This window comes from Oreochromis aureus, linkage group 18 (assembly GCF_013358895.1).
Source record: "Oreochromis aureus strain Israel breed Guangdong linkage group 18, ZZ_aureus, whole genome shotgun sequence".
NCBI lineage: Eukaryota > Metazoa > Chordata > Actinopteri > Cichliformes > Cichlidae > Oreochromis > Oreochromis aureus.
Genome location: NC_052959.1, coordinates 2,855,763 through 2,872,528, shown reverse-complemented (window position 1 = coordinate 2,872,528; position 16,766 = coordinate 2,855,763). Strand labels below are relative to the sequence as shown.

Below are 16,766 nucleotides of genomic sequence, written 5' to 3'. Positions count from 1 at the left end.
TGGACTCATCTCTGTGCTTGTCCTATTAGACCTCAATTAAGTGTTCGATACTGTTGACCATAATATGTCAACGTGATTAGAGCATGCTGTCGGTATTAAAGGCACCGCACTGCAGTGGTTTAATTCATATCTGTCTAATAGACTCCAATTTGTTCATGTAAATGGAGAGTACTCTTAACACACTAAGGTTAATTGTGGAATTACAATTATTACACAAAAAAAAAGAAAAAAAAAGAAAAAGGAATTACAATGGTTTCCTAACTAGGACCAATTTTGTTTTCATTATACATGCTTCCTTTAGGCAGTATCATTAGAAGGAATAGGATACAGTTTCACTGCCCAACCCAACTTTATCTGTCCATGAAGCCTGATAACACACACCAAATGCAGGAATGTCTTAAAGACATAAATGACCTCAAATTTTCTGCTTTTAAATTCAGATAAAGTTGTAGTTTTTGTACTTGACCCTAACAGTATTAGAAATACAGTATCTAACCAGATGCTAACTTTGAGTAGCATTAACTTGGCCTCCAGTAACACTGTGAAGAATCTTGGAATTATTTTTGATCAGGATATGCACATATTAAAAAAATACGCAGGACTGCTTTCTTCAATTTTATCATCTTATCCATTCTTTCACCCTTAAAATAATCTCTAAACTTTTAACGTCTCATTCTCTTCCAACTTTTTTTTCTTTTGCTTTTCCTTCTTTTTTTCTTTCTTAACCAAGCCCTATTTTGGTAGTCTTTTTTTTGTTTTCTTTGGTATAAATATAAATGACCTTTAAGTGAGTGTAATTGGAACCCAAAGATTTTGATCTCCATGAGAGCCCTTCTCTATCGTTCTTTTGTTTCTTTGTTTAAAGTTTTAGCTCAGTGGTATTTGAGAATGTGTATCTAAATACCACTGTTATCTTTAAACTAGACATTATGCATTGCATGTTTAAAGCAGACTACTCTGTCAGAAGAGAGGATCCTTAGCATATGATTTCTACTGTGCGTGTGTGTGCATTTGTGTGGTCTCCTTGCTTTCAGGCGTTTAGAACAAGTCATTCAAAGTTGTACAGAACACACACACTAACGCATTCACTCAGTTTGGCAAGTCTGTAGTGTATGTGTATGGGCGTCTTTCTTCTGCATCCTGCTCAGTGGTCACTTACCACACACACTCCACCACCACATCAACATGATGGTTATATAACTTTTGATGTCATCTCCACTGATGTTCCACTGAGTTTTAGTGGAATATTCCTGCTCAGAATTTATGCATTTGAAATCAGCTTGGACTTGATGTCATTCGCTTATCTTTAACGTTTTTCAAACAATTTTTTTTCTAAATTTCATTTCTTTCTTGTTACAACTTTGCTGTGCACACACATTCTTTTTCAGCTGGTAAGATTGTGGAGCAGCGATAAAGAGCTGGCTGAACAGAACCAGATTGGAAGAACAGCGGCAGCTTTTTATCTTAAAAGTGAGCAGTGCATCACCCTGTTTGTACCCATGTGTGTTTCTCTAACATGTAGCAGGTCTGATTTGTGTCCCGAGCATTTCCAGTTTGAAGTTCAACAGCATCTGGTCCAGGGTTTATTTTCCATCCTGTGTTCCTTCCAGTGGCTCTGCTGCTTCCAGGAAAATTTAATCATACCTCACAAATAATGCCCACAACAGGATACAGAGGCACACAGAAAAGGAGGAAAGTGAGACAATGACACTGAAAAACATTTGAATCATTTTATTATAAATGTACAAACTCCTAGTTAAGCAGTCAAAATTCTTGCCCTTGTCTTGTTTTTTGTTTTTTTACAACCAAAATAGTACAAGTTAAAAATTATTTTACCACTTCTATCAACAATGGGACACACATTAAAAGGACAAATGATACACATTTATATCACAAAGAAAATAACAGGCAATTACTTTAATACAAAATCTAAAAAAAATGCATTATACTGGTGTTACATGGGGCATATCATATGCAAATTTGCTTTCATTAAGCAAAGAATTTCAAAAGCTGCTAATTTTTAAGAAGCATAAAGCTCACAAAACCTAATCTTGTGAATATATCAATAAACAAGATTCATTAACCATGAACCAGAGGGGATTATAGGTTAGGGGCCTACCCCTTTTAGGGGGGGCTCAGCTCCCAATCATAATGTCGGTATAATTAATATTAATGAGGTATGTTGTTTGCAAATATAATAAACCCCTTTTACAGTTGCAAACCTCAATTCAATTGGATAAACATTACAATGTTACCTTCAAAAGCAGCCAAATAGTTGGATGATCAATTGTAGTGTCAAAGAATAATTCAGAGTGAGTAATCAGATTTCAATCTAATACACCATTTTAGTGTGGAGCCTTTAGTTATTAAACTCAAGCCAAAGGCTCAGTCATTAAAGTTTTACTGAATTATTTGTAGCAAAGCAGATAAGATGAGAAACATGCACAACATTATTTCAGTCTCTCAATCACACAGAGGCAGTCCACCAAATCATCAAGCACTTATAGTAGCATTAATTAGTACAGAAAACCATCCTGCCACTCTATAGTGGCAGGACACAAAGCAAACTGTAGTAGAGCTGTTTTATATTAAAGCTTTTAAATCCTGCAAAATGCTACAATTCATATCAATATGTCCTGTTCAGAATTTCCATTGGCATTTTTAAGTGTGCTACTGGAAAGCATGCAAAGCATCCACAAAATACATGAAAAACTACTTTATGAAAAATAACTTTTGTTTTTCCAGCTAACTTCACTATGTGCTCCCTCAATCTTCCTGTTCTTCTACAACCTCTCTGTCCTCTCTCTCTCTCCATCCTTCTTTTCTCAGCTAGAAGCTAGAAAATGACAACAAATATAATCTCATAATAGTTATTATAGAACAGTAATGAGTATAAGAGGGGTCTCTACAACTGACAACAGGGCAGCAGACTGCTTACATACGCAAACTCATCATCAATAAATGTGGGAAAGCTACAGCTTCATTTTTGGTGAATTTGACTACATGTCCACTCTTACCAGTTTCTTTTTGCTCTCTCTCTTCGCTGTCTTCACCCTGTTCTCTCTCTTTCTCTCCCTCTCTGTCCTCTCTCAGTCTTAAAAGTTAACTTAAAGTTAAATGTTACAGTAAATAAAAGGCAAAAACTGATCCATATCAGTTCATAGCAATATTCAAACTGAATACAGGCTGCAGCTGGACATAGGCAGGTGACATCATTTTGACTTGCTGATACTTGTATCTGGAGCTGTACTGTAAACAAAAACTGAATCTCAATTAGACCAGAAAAGGATCAGAAATTTTTAACAAACTAAAAGAAAAAGTACATCAGCTCTTTGGCTGGCACCTTGTGATATACCAGCAGACTAGTGGATCAGAAGGTTACAATTAGCTAATAATCTCTAGTGATTTAAGCTACATTAGCTAACACTTTTTATGCTGTTTAGAGAACAAATAAAAATAAGCAGATACCTTATAAGTCACAGCAATATCTCTGCATTGTCAGAAGAGTTTGAAACTTCAGTTAAAGTGTGTTTTAAACCTGCATCACTGATTTGTTTCATGAAATTACTTCTGCATCTTCCTTTTACCACAGCAACGAAAGATTTAGAGAGGCTTACTGAAAAAACCACGCTGCTGAAGCAGCACCAGATATCGGTATCAACCCATCCAGTCCACAAATACAATATAGTCAAACACTAGGTGTCCATAAATTAAGTTATGTTTAATAATAAGATATGCGCTCAACTACCATGGCCTGTATGCATGCTCTTCACACAAGACTCCACTGCTGAAGAAAAAGCATGTTGAAGTGTGTTTAAAGTTTGCTGAACAACATTTAGGCAAACCTGTGAAATACTTGAAGAGTATAGTCTGACTAGATGGCAAAAAAATTTAACTCGTTGGCTCCAAAATGCACATCATCTTTGGAGGTCAAAGGCACAGCATACCAACAAGGATGTTGGAGATGGGAATATTATTGTGTGGGGCTATTTTTCGGCATACGGCATTGGCACACTTTATGTAACTGAAGGAAGGCTTAATGGAAAAATGCACAGAGACACTGTTGATAAAAGTCTGCTGAAAAAGAACTAAAGCTCAGAGTTAGTAGACACGGCACACAGAACCTTTAGGATTTCTATCGAAGAATGGGCCAAAATCACACCTGGAGCAATGCACACGGCTAGTTTTGCCATACAGGAGACTGTCATCACCAACAAAGGCATGTTTGATACTTTTTCCCTTAATTATGGACATCTATAGTTTCTTTCTATGCATGTGTGGATTGGATGGGTGTTACCAACATCTGTCAATGGCACCTTTATCTATACTTAGAAAACTGGTCACATGTTCAATACTTATTTTACCTGAGGTACTTGACACTGCTGTAATTTTGACTCTGTGTAGATTAAAGAAAGTTCTAAATAAATTTAAACTTATTGACCTAATTCTTGTTTTTTTCTCTTTTAAGTCATTAAAGATGTATGTTGTACAATCATTCCACTCTGTAAAAAGAGCAGTTCAAAGACATCTTTAAAAGCCCCAAATTAGCATAACATTCATGGTCATGATGAGTAAATATAAACCTCTGCCCAACATACAGTCAGTAAGCACCCTTACTGTTTCCACATCCACTATAACCAAAACAATCATTGCTTCTGATAAATAATTTTGCCTGGAAAAGGTTATAAGACCATTTCCAAACAAAATGAAGTCCATCACTCTACAGTGAGAAAGATTATTCATGTGGAAAATATTCAAGACAGTTGCCAATTCTCCCAGGAGTTGACATCCCAGCAATTCCCCTAAGGTCAGATCATAGAATGCTCAGAGAAATTGCAACCAAAGAGCTACATCTCAGAATCTACAAGCCTTAATTACTATGTTAAATGTTACAGTTCATGACAGTAAAATAAGAAAATGATTGAACTAGTATGGATTGTTTGAAACTGCTGCCAGGAAAAAGTATCTTCTCTCGAAATAGAACATAACAGCACCTCTTGGATTTGTAAAATTGCATCAGAACAAACCACAAGACTTCTGAGAACATGTACTTCAGACAGACAGTACCAAAGTTGAGATGTTTGGCCATAATGTGCAGTGCCATGTTCCATGAAAACCAGTCAGCAGACACTCAATACCGTCTGTCAAACACAGTGGTGGAGTGATGATTCAGCCTTGTTTTTAACAACAAGACCTGGGAACTTGCAGACTGAACCAAGCATGAACTCCGTATACCAAAATATTTTAGAGTCAAATGTGAGGCCATCTGTCCCCCAGCTAAAACTGGTCATGCAACACGACAATGATCCCAAGAACACCAGCAAAATAGCTGACAGGGCTCTGCATAAACAAATGCCTACAAACCTCAAAGAACTGAAACAATGTAAGCAAGTATGGGTCAAAATTCCTCTACAGTGATTTGAAAGACTAATAGTAGACAGAAAAGACTACTTTACATTGCTTCAGCTTATTGCTGCTAAAGGTGCATCTACAAGCTACTGAATCACAGGGTCTAGTTAGTTTTCAGAACGGAGTCCTGTGAAATCTCTCCTTTTTTATACAACTCTTTCTTCTCCTGATCAGGATTCAGTTATCCTAAAATTGCTAATCCTGTTAAGTATTCACACAGAGTTGATTACAAAAGTAGTACTTCAATCTGGGTCTCCACCAATTTTATTATCCAGACATTCACATAAAACAGGTAGTGTTTATAATCTGGGAGTCCATTGGGATCGACTCACTTTTGAAGCTTGCCTTCGGCAAGGCTTTTTTCTTGTTTATTGTGGCCACTTCTGCATTTGCTTAATTTTTATAGTTCTGGAAGTTGCTGCTTGTATATAACAACATTATCCTTATTCTTTAATAAGTCAAGGCTTATTGCCTTATTTCTTTAGAATATAATATCACGCCAAAGCTAATACAACATAAAATTGATTAAACTGACTAAAAATCAGAAGGAAAAGCAAGTTTCTCCCAATCTGCATGCATTTCTTATTGATGCTCATCAGAGACTGGTCAGTAGGAGGTGGTTTTGTATTTACTGATAGTAGGTTAGGCAACATCTGAAAGACTGGAAATCCTGGGTTAAAACTGAGGTTACCTCTTAAAGTCCTATACATATTTCAGGCTGGATTTCACAAAATTATGTGTAAATTATGCGCAAATGAAAACCAATGAAATTCTGATGATAAGACAGTTTGTTCCACATTAATTGTTGTTTATGTGAACAAAAAATACAGATCTAGAGAAATAATTTTGGCTTTTCTATAACTTTTCTATAACTTCTCCATGTCACCCAAGATACAATACAATTCTTCTTTTCTTGTCTGCAAGTGCTGTGTCCGACAGTTACTGACTTAAGTGTGTGCACATCAGAGCAGCAACCCAGTGACCACACAGTGTTTGATTGATCCACAGTCTTTTCGAAACAAAACACAGACGGAATATCTGTTCAGTTTTCGTATTTCTTCCATCCTTGGCTTTGTTTTGACTCACTGGACAAACTAAATTGCCAAATATTCATCTAACCATCTGCCCATTATTCTAAATAAGCAAAAATGACATCATACATCATCTGATGACCATTATCCCATGAGTACAGTTTCTTGTCCAGTGGACAGTAAGCCAGCTGAGAATTATGTGCATGCATGTTTGTGAACGCCAGGCTTGGCACTGTGTGCGTAAGTGTGTGAGTGTCAAATGCGTAGGTCACGTTTGCATAGCGACGCTCCATACTGTCCACTGCATAAAGCACGCCACATACCAAGAAGCTGTTACCGTAACGACCTCTTCTGAGACCTGTGCGAAAGGTCTGTATTGGTTGAAGGTCTCGAGGGTGGAGGTGGATTAGCAGGATAACTTCCTGGTGGAAGCCCTCTGTGTCCAAAGCAGGGTAAAGCAGCCACAGGCCGGACTCATCTACCGCAAACTCGACCTGCAAAATACACAAGCTCAAGTTTGTATGACTTTTGCATCTTAAAATAATTTTAGACTGCAATCTTTCAGGTTGTTGTTTTGGTTTTAGAACCTATAATTTTACTGATTCATTCCCACTGCAGTTATTCATCTGCAGCAGGCAGCTGTTTACATACTGTGCTCAGCTCCCCAGACAGCAGATTAAGGTAGATTAAGGTAGTCCTTGCTGGTGGAGACCAAAAACAGATTTAAAGAATCTTTAAAGAGATTTTAAAGAGTTTAAAGTGAGCCTGACTGGCTGACTTTTCTTTCTAACTACAGTTGAGGCCAAAATTATTAGTCCCCCAGGAATTTTGGAACATTTTGTTAAACTTCTGCCCAATGTTTGCAGCATTGATGAAACTTGATATATTCAAACATTCACCAGTGCGATTTAGTAGCTTTCGGTACATTTTGTAATATAAAATACCTTTTTAGGCTTGCTTCATATCAAATATAATAAAAGATGGGGTGGTCAAAAATATTAGCCCTATGTGAATGTTTGCTTTCAAAACACCTAGAGTAATTAACCAGTCAGCTTTGAAACCACATCTGTGCAGTCAAACTGGCTTCCTAACAACATTCAATCAGCATAAAAAGGGTTCAAGGAACAGGGCATTTGAACACATGAGAGGAACTACTGTTACTGGCCATGCCAAAGACAAAGAATATAATTCTGGAGCTCAGAAAAAAAGATAGTAGAGGCTCATGATAAGGGGGAAGGCTACATGCCGTTTCCAAGCAATTCACAGTGTCTAGAACTGCTGTACGTTGCATCATTGCCAAGTACAAGGAGACAAATTTTGTAAGAAGCAAACCTGGCTGTGGCCGTAAGTTCAAGATTTCAAGAACTCTGGAGAGGAAAATAGTCACAGATGTCAGCAAGGAACCGACATCTGCCAAGACAATTGTTACTGACCTGGCCTCTTCTGGAGTTGATGTTTCAAGGAACACAGTTGTGACGGCTCTTTATCATGGTGGACTTCAGGGGGATCATCCCAGAAGAACACCTTTACTCAAAGAGCGGCACATCACAGCCTGACTGAGGTTTGCCAATGAACATTTGAAAAGTAAAGATCACTTTTGGAAGTCTGTGCTTTGATCTGATGAGACTAAACTGGAACTGTTTCAGCACATAGTTGTTGCTTATGTTTGGCAAAGAAAGGCACAGGCCTTCAACCCCAGGAACACAGCTGGGAACATCATGCTGTGAGGCTGTTTTGCAGCCTCGGGCACAGGGAGCCTTGTTTGGTTGCATGAAAAAGAAATTATGTTGACATTTTGAAGGAGAATATGCAGAAATCTGCTCATAGCCTAGGCTTAGGTCGTCGCTGGGTCTTCCAACAAGACAATGACCCAAAGCATACATCAAAATTAGTCCAACAGTTCCTCAAGGATACCAAAACCAAGATCCTGGAGTGGCCCGCACAGAGCACAGACCTCAATCCTATTGAGAATCTGTGGTGAGTGCTCCAAGTGAATGTCCATGCTTGTAAACCATTCAATTTGGACGAGCTAAAACAATTTGCAATGGAGGAATGGACCAAAATCCCTCAGGAGACCTGTGCAAACCTAGTAAAGACCTACTCTAAGAGATTGTTGTCAGTTGTGGCTCAGAAAAGGTACAGTATTGACTATTAATGGCCATGGGGCTAATAATTTTGGATGCCTCATTTTTGCCCTTTCTTGTTTCGACTTGGTGTATCAATAAAATATCCTAATTAAACTTAGTGGACATTATTATTTTGGAAACAGATAACACTATACAAAACAGAGACTTGTTGTTAATGGTCATTTTCACACTAAAATCAAGAATGTTCTCTAATTTCATAATGGGGGCTAATAATTTTGGCCTCAACTGTACATTTCCTAACATCCACCTGCAGTTCCTTACTGAAAACAGGAATCTTCTGTTTAAATTCTCAGAAATAAACCACAAAAGTGATCAGTTGTGCTCTTTAGTAATTTATAATGTTCCCACACACAATTTTAATGATGGTTGAAAGACTTCTAAATGTATATACTTCTTGTTTAAATCATTATGGAGTACTTCTTGGGCCGTTATTTAAAAATGAAAGTAATGAGTCTTACTTCAGTCTGTGTCCTGTGAATTTGCTCCTCCAGTAAAGCATCGTGCAGTGTGGTCCACGCAGCCACATATCTGTGCCTCAGGTCATATCTGATAATGTCCCTGCTGAAGGCTCGATTATAGTAGAAAGCCCCATTAAACACAACATGGCCTGTTCCAGTGAAACTGTAAGGTAGCTTGTATGAATTACTTGTCTGACCTGAACAGGAAGGACACACAGAAAATAGACATGCACAACCTTAAGGATCATCAAAGTAAGATATGTCCATCATGTAGAGAAAATATTTTACTGCAACTAATAAACATTGCAACAATTTTTAACTTAATTAATACCAGTATTTCAAATGGTTAAAAATGTGTTTTGTTTTCTAATCACACTAATGTTGAGACTAGATTATTTCTGTTTATAATGTTATGCAATAAATCAGACTGTATTTTATATTTCATATTTGGTTTCACAATTATCCTCTCATTTGTACTGTCTTATAATTAAAAGACCCGCCTCCACACCCTTTAAAAAAACCCCAAACTTGTTTCCAGGCTGTGGATGATCTTTGTCTTTGTCAAGAAAGTTTTTTAAACTATTTCAGCTTTTTAGAAACATCTTGGTTTCAAGCATCCAATGAAGAACAACAAATATGATTTTTGTCAAAACTTTGTGATTAAGTAATCGGCATTAGGATATTGAGCTAAGTAATTGTCATTGTAAAATTTCCCCAAATTGAGCAGCCTTATTTTCTAAGACAGGAAATCCCTACCATATCCAGGAGAAGCCAAATATCAGATGCTGATGCATCAAAATTATGTTCAGACTAGCATTTCATCCAGATGCAAAGGCGAAGGCAGTTTTACGTCACTGCAAAGGGACAGCTATGGTAGATGAATGCCCTTTCCTGAGCCTGGTTCTGCTGGAGGCCCCTTCTTGTTAAAACGGTGTTCTTCCTTCCCACCATCACCAAATACTAGCTCATAATGAGCCGTATGCTCATCGGGGTTCTCTCTAAGAGTGTCTATTACATGGGCCTTTCCTTACAATATGAAGCACTTGGAACAACTGTTGTTATCTACTGGCACTACACAAATACACATTAATTTAAACTATTTTTTACATACTTTAGGAAACCTCATTTAAAATTAAATTGGCCACCAAGATTTAGAGGATTAAATATAAAGATCATTTGAATGTTAAGTATCTAAACTTTAACTCCTAGACCTGGTAATATTGAAACACAGGTGCTAAAATGAATTTCACAAATGTATAGAATTTTACCATATTCCTGTTCAGCTTGAAGGACCTGATTCTAATGCATGAATCTTTTTCTAACACATCCATTGTGTGTGAAATATTGTTTCCTGTTTTTCTGTTTTTTTACTTACGGATTTTCATGTCACTGTTTGTTCTGTCGTTCAAATATGAAATGCATTTGCCACTGATTGCTAAAACATTGATGGCTGGAAATAATCAGTTTTGGCAAATTTGTGGAAGAACTTTTATGAGATGAATTAGGGTACCTGACACTGTTTGAGATTAGAAGATAATCTTTTTCACAAACACAAACCTCTGTACCTAATTTGAAGGTGTCCATGTCTCGGAACTCCAGTAAGTTGTTGCCATAGTGACCATTAGTGAGGTAGATGACGTTCCCATGACCACGAGCATCTCTCATCCAGGCTCCATCACTAAGGCCATAAGTATTTTTCTGGACCGGTTCAGAGATGCTAGCTACTGTGTCCTTACACACTCCTGTAAAAATACACATTAGGTGTCAGTAAGGATGCACCTACTACCAGATGAGCTATTACAGTACGTAGATGAGCCCAAAATGCTATAATTACACCTTTCTGGTAATTATTTTGTCTGTCTAATATCTACAAGACTGAACAGTTATTTTGAAGAGGGAAACTATTGATAGAGGCCAAAACCACATTTTTTTTTATCAGGCTGGGAAGCTGAAACTGAACGCATTTTAACACAGGATTTTGTGAGATCTCCCTCAAGTGGCCACTGGAGCCCTGGAGGTTACCATTTCATTTTTATGAAATAATCAACATTATTAGCTTCATATGGAAATGAATAGGTTCATCAGTCTTACTCTACCTGGCTTTTTGGTAACTGTTGGTTGGTCGGCGGGGCTCTCTGTCCAGCTGAGGCGGCTTTTGGTTCTTGACTGAGGCGCTGAGGTGGGAGCTGCACCAATAGGTGGAGTGATATTGGTGTCTGAGGGTGAAGTGGTATACTGGCTGACAGGCGCAGTGGGGCGAATAGCAGGTCTGGTAGTTAAGGATTTTTGGGTAGTTCCCGTTGGCTTTGGAGTTGTTGTAGAGGAGCGAACTGGTTGGGTTGCAGTTATGGTTTGTTGGCTGGTAGATGGGGGAGCTGTTGGTGGATGGGATGGTGAAGAACTGGTCAAAGGTATGTCTTTGAGGTCTGGCTTTATGGTAGTTTTTGAATGCCTGTTACGTGGCAGCTGCTCAGACACCTGCAAATCCACTGATGATTTTGTGGTTACAGAAGCTACAAGACAAGATAAAAGAAGAAAGGGCCTTTCTCTGTAATTTTTAAAATAAATTTTACCTTTGATTAAATTATAAAAGCCTTTAGCACATAACTTGAAAGCATTGATTTTACAGATCAATGCAATAGACTTACTGCTCTGTGCTTTGCCTTTCTTATCCTCCTTGTAGCTCTCTTCCTCTGCCTTATAAAAGGTCACACCCCTGATGACAACAGTGTTTTTGTCTTTCATTGGCTGCTTTGGCTCTGTCTTCTCTTTGATTGGCTTTCGTGTTTCTGTCTGATTCCTGATTGGGTTCTGTTCCTCCACACCATCTTGCTGGTGGTTTGTCTTCAGCTGGCTATCATAATTCTTCTGTAACAGAAAATTCAGTCTCATTTATAATGAAGAGGGACTATCTACGCACGATAGCAATCTTCTAGACGAGTGCACAGCATAAAATCAGACAGGAGTTTGTCTTGGCTTGCGATGTGTTAAGACACAGATTTTCACAAGGTTTTTACCTGCTTGTGGGCGTAGGCAGCTCCTCCACTTTTAACTCTTGAGCGCTCATCATTCAGTTTCTTTTTTTTCAGCTGGATCTTTTTTTCTTTATCCTTTTCCCTTGCTCTTTCCTTTACACGTTCTTTCTCTCTCATTCTTTCAGTCAAATTTTGTGTGAATGCCTTGAGTTCAGAAAAAGACACATGCAGGGTCAACCAACTATTTCAGATGACATCACTTTGCACTTAGTCTGGACTCTGTGAATATACAAATATATATTTTTTAAAAGTCTGGATATTCAATTCAATTTTATTTATACAGCGCCAAATCACAGCAGTCGCCTCAAGACGCTTTATATTGTAAGGTAGACCCTACAATAATACATACAGAGAAAAACCCAACAATCATATGACCCCATATGAGCAACCACTTTGGCAACAGTGGGAAGGAAAAACTCCCTTTTAACAGGAAGAAACCTCGGGCAGAACCAGGCTCAGGGAGGGGCGGGGCCATCTGCTGCGACCGGTTGGGGAGAGAGAAGTAAGACAGGATGAAAGACATGCTGTGGAAGGGAGCCAGAGATTAACAGGTAACAGGTATGATTCAGTGCAGAGAGGTCTATTAACACATAGTGAGTGAGAAAGGTGACTGAAGAAGAAATACTTAATGCATCATGGAAATCCCCCAGCAGCCTACATCTATTGCAGCATAACTAAGGGAGGATTCAGGGGCACCTGATCCAGTACTAACTATATGCATTAGCAAAAAGGAAAGTTTTAAGCCTAATCTTAAAAGTAGAGAGAGTGTGAGTATGAATGGTTATCTGTCTCTCTGGTTTAGCCCTGTGTACCCTGCCTCTGACCCTAAAGTAGCTGATATAGGCTCCAGTCCCCCCCGACCCTGATAAGGATAAATGCAGGGAAATGGATGGATGGATATATGTCTTCTCCTTCACTATAAAGTTCAATCTCATTGCATGTGCAGAGGAGAATTTAAAACAAATCACAGAAATATTTCTTTAAGAGTAAAACTTCTATGGCCTAAAGACAATACCAACTATATATATTTTTTTCAATTAATTGTAAAAATAAGCTATTCCAGTATTGCAGTTCAGCCATCCATGTAGGGGTATCATATTTCAAGGAAATGTCCAACAATCATATTTCTGATATTTTTAAAAAAATGAATACATTTTGTTGATTTTTGTGGCTCACAGATAACAAACTTTACAAGTGTAAGTGAGTGACGGGCATTTGCCATCCTTCTTTTCCAGTGTGCTACTGTCATTGATGACACACTAGCAGCATTATAGTACAATAGTAGTGACACAGTATAAGTCAAATGTAAACACAAAAGTAGCCAACGTGTTTCTTGGAAATTTTAAGTAAAGGGAAGTTGCATCTTAGGTTGAGCCTTTTGAACTGCTATTTAAGGCCCTCCTTTTACCACCATGTAAACTGTGTGAGTAATTTTCATCCACTGTTTGCTTTTCCTGTTATATTGAGTGCAGTTAAGTGCAAGTGCTCCACCAATGCTTGGTGGAGTCATTTGTTTATTTCTGGGTCGCACATTACCAACTAGTAGTTCCTCCTTGGTAGCCTAGTTGTAATCGATGATGTGTTTTTGCCTTTGCCTTAGGGTTTGTTGCTTCCACCTTTAGAAGGCAGTCACGCCCGGGCTTGTCTCGTTTTTGCGGGCACTTTGGAACGTAAACGCTTCACATTGCTATATAGTTGCTACAACAATGTCAAGACTTTAGAGCACATAACTGGTATACTAGTATTGCCCTAAAGTATATGATACGCCACAGTTTAACATCCAAGCACAGTCAAAGAGCAAGCTGACAGAGGATATGAAGAAGCCAAAGTGTTTAGTTTTACCATTTGTTTGTGTTAGCAGGTCTGTCTACCTTTGCAAAGCTTCTGCATTAAAAATATATACATGCTGTACATAAGAGTATGTACTGTAAACAACCTATCAGTTTTGATTTTTAATAGGTGTTTTTTTGGACAATATGTGCTCACCTTCTCTATGTTGTCCACCCTGGTCAGTAGCTTGGTGGTAACAGAATGGAGCTTTAACAAGTCCATTCCATACAGAGAGCCTTCCAACAAGTCAATGATAGTTGCCAGCTAAACAAAATCAAGAAATTGTTATTTTTATTATTATTATTATTATTATTAGTTAAACATCTTCCCACTCAAAACTAACTTAACAGTGTATCATCAGTAACCAGAACACATGTATATGTTTCTACCTTGATGTCATCTTTGCTCGCTTCCTGTAGTTTTTTAAACCTGTACTCTCCCTCGCAGGGATTGACAGCGGAAGGTGGAGCCATGCACACACACTTCTTGCAGTCTGTTCCTTTGGTAATTGTCTCTACAGTGTAAAAATCCTGAGATGGTGATTTTAGGTCACTTTCATGGACATGGCTGCAGTCGGATTGCTTGATTGGTCGAACAACACAGCGACACACACAGTCGGACCCTGAAGACACTGTTTTTACTTTGTCGTAATCTCCCAGCAACTGAAACAGAGGAAGAAAGTTGTCTTTCTCAGTATATTTTTTCCACTATATAGGCCAGATAGCAGGAAACCTGAATAAATAGTGAATGTAAAATTTATATTATATTATATTAAAATGGCCTGTATTTGTATAGGGCTTTCCTTAGTCCCTATGGACCCCAAAGCGCTTTACACTACATTCAGTCATCCACCCATTCACACACCCATTCACACACTGGTGATGGCAAGCTACATTGTAGCCACAGTTGCCCTGGGGCTCACTGACTTATATTAGTCAAGTCAAGTTGGCTTTATTGTCACTTCAACCATATACAGTTTGTACACAGTGAAGCGAAACAACGTTCCTCCAGGGCCAAGGTGCTACATGCAACATAAATTTACAACATAAATTAACAGAAAACACTAAACTAGCTAACTAGAGACAGGACAGACTGACCTAACATAAATTACAACATAAATTAACAAAAACTAACTATCTAACTAAAACTAACTATCTAACTAGGTAGGTAGTGCAAAGGAAACAGTAAACATACTTGTACTTATATTATAATTTATTTAGCAGAAATGCAGGAACTAAAAATGCAGAAATGGAGAAATGCAGGAACTAAAATCAGAAAAAGAGTTGAAATATCTGACGATATGCAGCTGCAACAGTGGTGAGCTGTGTGGAATGAAGACAGCTTTAGGCATTTGCAAACAGGCCCTCTTTGGTTTGGACCACTTACAGTTTGAGGATATTACATAACCAACCACCAGGGGGATGCAAACTTTTACCATAGTGTACACACACATACACACACACAAACACACAGCTTTGGGCTTGATTTACCATGACAGTATGAGGTAAAAGGAAATTTCCCGTATAGATAAACTTTTGGGATCGCTGTGTCAGAAACAACCCCTGAAATCCAACTTAAGATGGAAAACGAGAGGTTCAGGGTTAACTGTTTAAAGCAAAGTAAGTCCTAACAGCACAAGTGCTGTGGGATCTCATGTGGTTTTCCCTTGGTGAGGTAGATGGAAAGTTTTGCTGAGGTACTAACTGCTGTTATTCAGTTGAAGTCTCCTGGAAGAAGAATTAAGCAGGTCGAAGTAAACAGGTAATGGATTGAAGTTTTACTTTTTATAATTTGCATAAAAGAGCATGCCTTTTGCAGACCTTTACTTCAGTTCAGTCAAATGTAAAAATAGGTCAAACAGCACATCATCTTGTGCTTTTAACTTTTAAAACGTTTTAAAATTGAGAACTGCCTTAATTATTAAAACTAGGAATTTCTATTCTCCCAGCTCATTTGCAGTATGTGAATATACATAAACTTCTTTTTCAGTGTAGTTTAACATAGAATACAATTAATCATAAAAAGGCGCCCATTATAGTTCACAAACCTGGCTTATTATATTCTCTTGGTTTTCCAGCTCGTCCTCCAGAGGCTCGACAGTGGGTTGGAACTGTGGAACTCTTCCCTGAGTGGCTTTCTCCGGGAACTGGTGACTACCCTCTGCTTTGCCTGTGGAGTTGGCATCTTTAATCGGCCTCAGCTCGTCGGTTTCAGCCAGCAGCATCTTCTCCTGAATGCTTCCGTCCACCGCCAGACTTCTTACAGCACAACAGAAAATCAGCAGTGAAAGTCCGCGCCACATTTCTGCACAGCAGCTAAGGATAAGCAGGACTCAGTATACAAACTAGTCTCAAGTAATTATCAGGTAGTTGTAGCCAAAAATTGCGGAGCAAGTACGAATGAATAAACACCCACGCATCAAACGGTCCAGTAATCTACTTCACTAGGAAGTAGGCTTATTGTCCTTCCGAGCGGGTAAAAACAAGTCCATAAAACGGTTTAGCTTGAAACAAGTACCCAAACTTAAAAAAAAAGAAAAAAGAAAGAAAGATCGCTTATACTTGTTATTTTTTTTAATGAAGATTCGTATTAAAATAATTGTTGTAAAAGAAACGAATTATAACTTGAAAGCTAAAATAATAATAATAATTTTTAAAAAAAAGGTTGCTTCAACTCGGGTCAGTGTGACGTGTCGCCGGTGAGCTGGGTGGCACCGACGGACCTCGACACCGGCCCCGATCAGAACTGGACTAACTGCGCTCGAGCCTGAGCCTGAAGTGGGAGTGGGACAGATGGGCGGGGGAGGGAGAGAGAGAGAGCAGAATGGCTCCAGGTTGGACACTTAACATTACACAC

General features: G+C 38.4%; 1 protein-coding gene across 3 annotated transcripts; it reads right to left on the bottom strand.

Annotated features, from left to right (window-relative positions):
• Positions 1 to 1,751: 1,751 nt before the first annotated feature.
• olfml2bb (olfactomedin-like 2Bb) lies at positions 1,752 to 16,632 on the bottom strand. Of its 3 annotated transcripts, none has more exons than XM_039601643.1 (9): positions 15,958 to 16,632; positions 14,300 to 14,572; positions 14,067 to 14,174; positions 12,063 to 12,224; positions 11,694 to 11,913; positions 11,142 to 11,558; positions 10,611 to 10,787; positions 9,046 to 9,242; positions 1,752 to 6,934 (listed from the first exon to the last, which is right to left on the bottom strand). In XM_039601643.1, exons 1-9 carry the CDS (start codon positions 16,210 to 16,212, stop codon positions 6,539 to 6,541), a joined length of 2,205 nt encoding a protein of 734 aa, XP_039457577.1. In that variant the 5' UTR covers positions 16,213 to 16,632; the 3' UTR covers positions 1,752 to 6,538. The 3 variants fall into 3 exon arrangements, with proteins under 3 accessions (XP_039457577.1, XP_031591274.2, XP_039457578.1); XM_031735414.2 differs by having other exon boundaries at positions 11,142 to 11,420; XM_039601644.1 differs by having other exon boundaries at positions 11,694 to 11,910.
• Between the last annotated feature and the right edge of the window lie 134 nt (positions 16,633 to 16,766).

What these genes read in the sequence shown, in the direction of transcription:
- olfml2bb (XM_039601643.1), bottom strand. Translation starts at nt 16,212, where the DNA reads ATGTGGCGCGGACTTTCACTGCTGATTTTCTGTTGTGCTGTAAGAAGT. An exon ending in CTGCCTACGCCCACAAGCAG is followed by an intron (nt 11,914 to 12,062) that starts GTAAAAACCTTG and finishes TTTCTGTTACAG; the next exon opens with AAGAATTATGATAGCCAGCT. An exon ending in CATGGACACCTTCAAATTAG is followed by an intron (nt 9,243 to 10,610) that starts GTACAGAGGTTT and finishes CTTCCTGTTCAG; the next exon opens with GTCAGACAAGTAATTCATAC.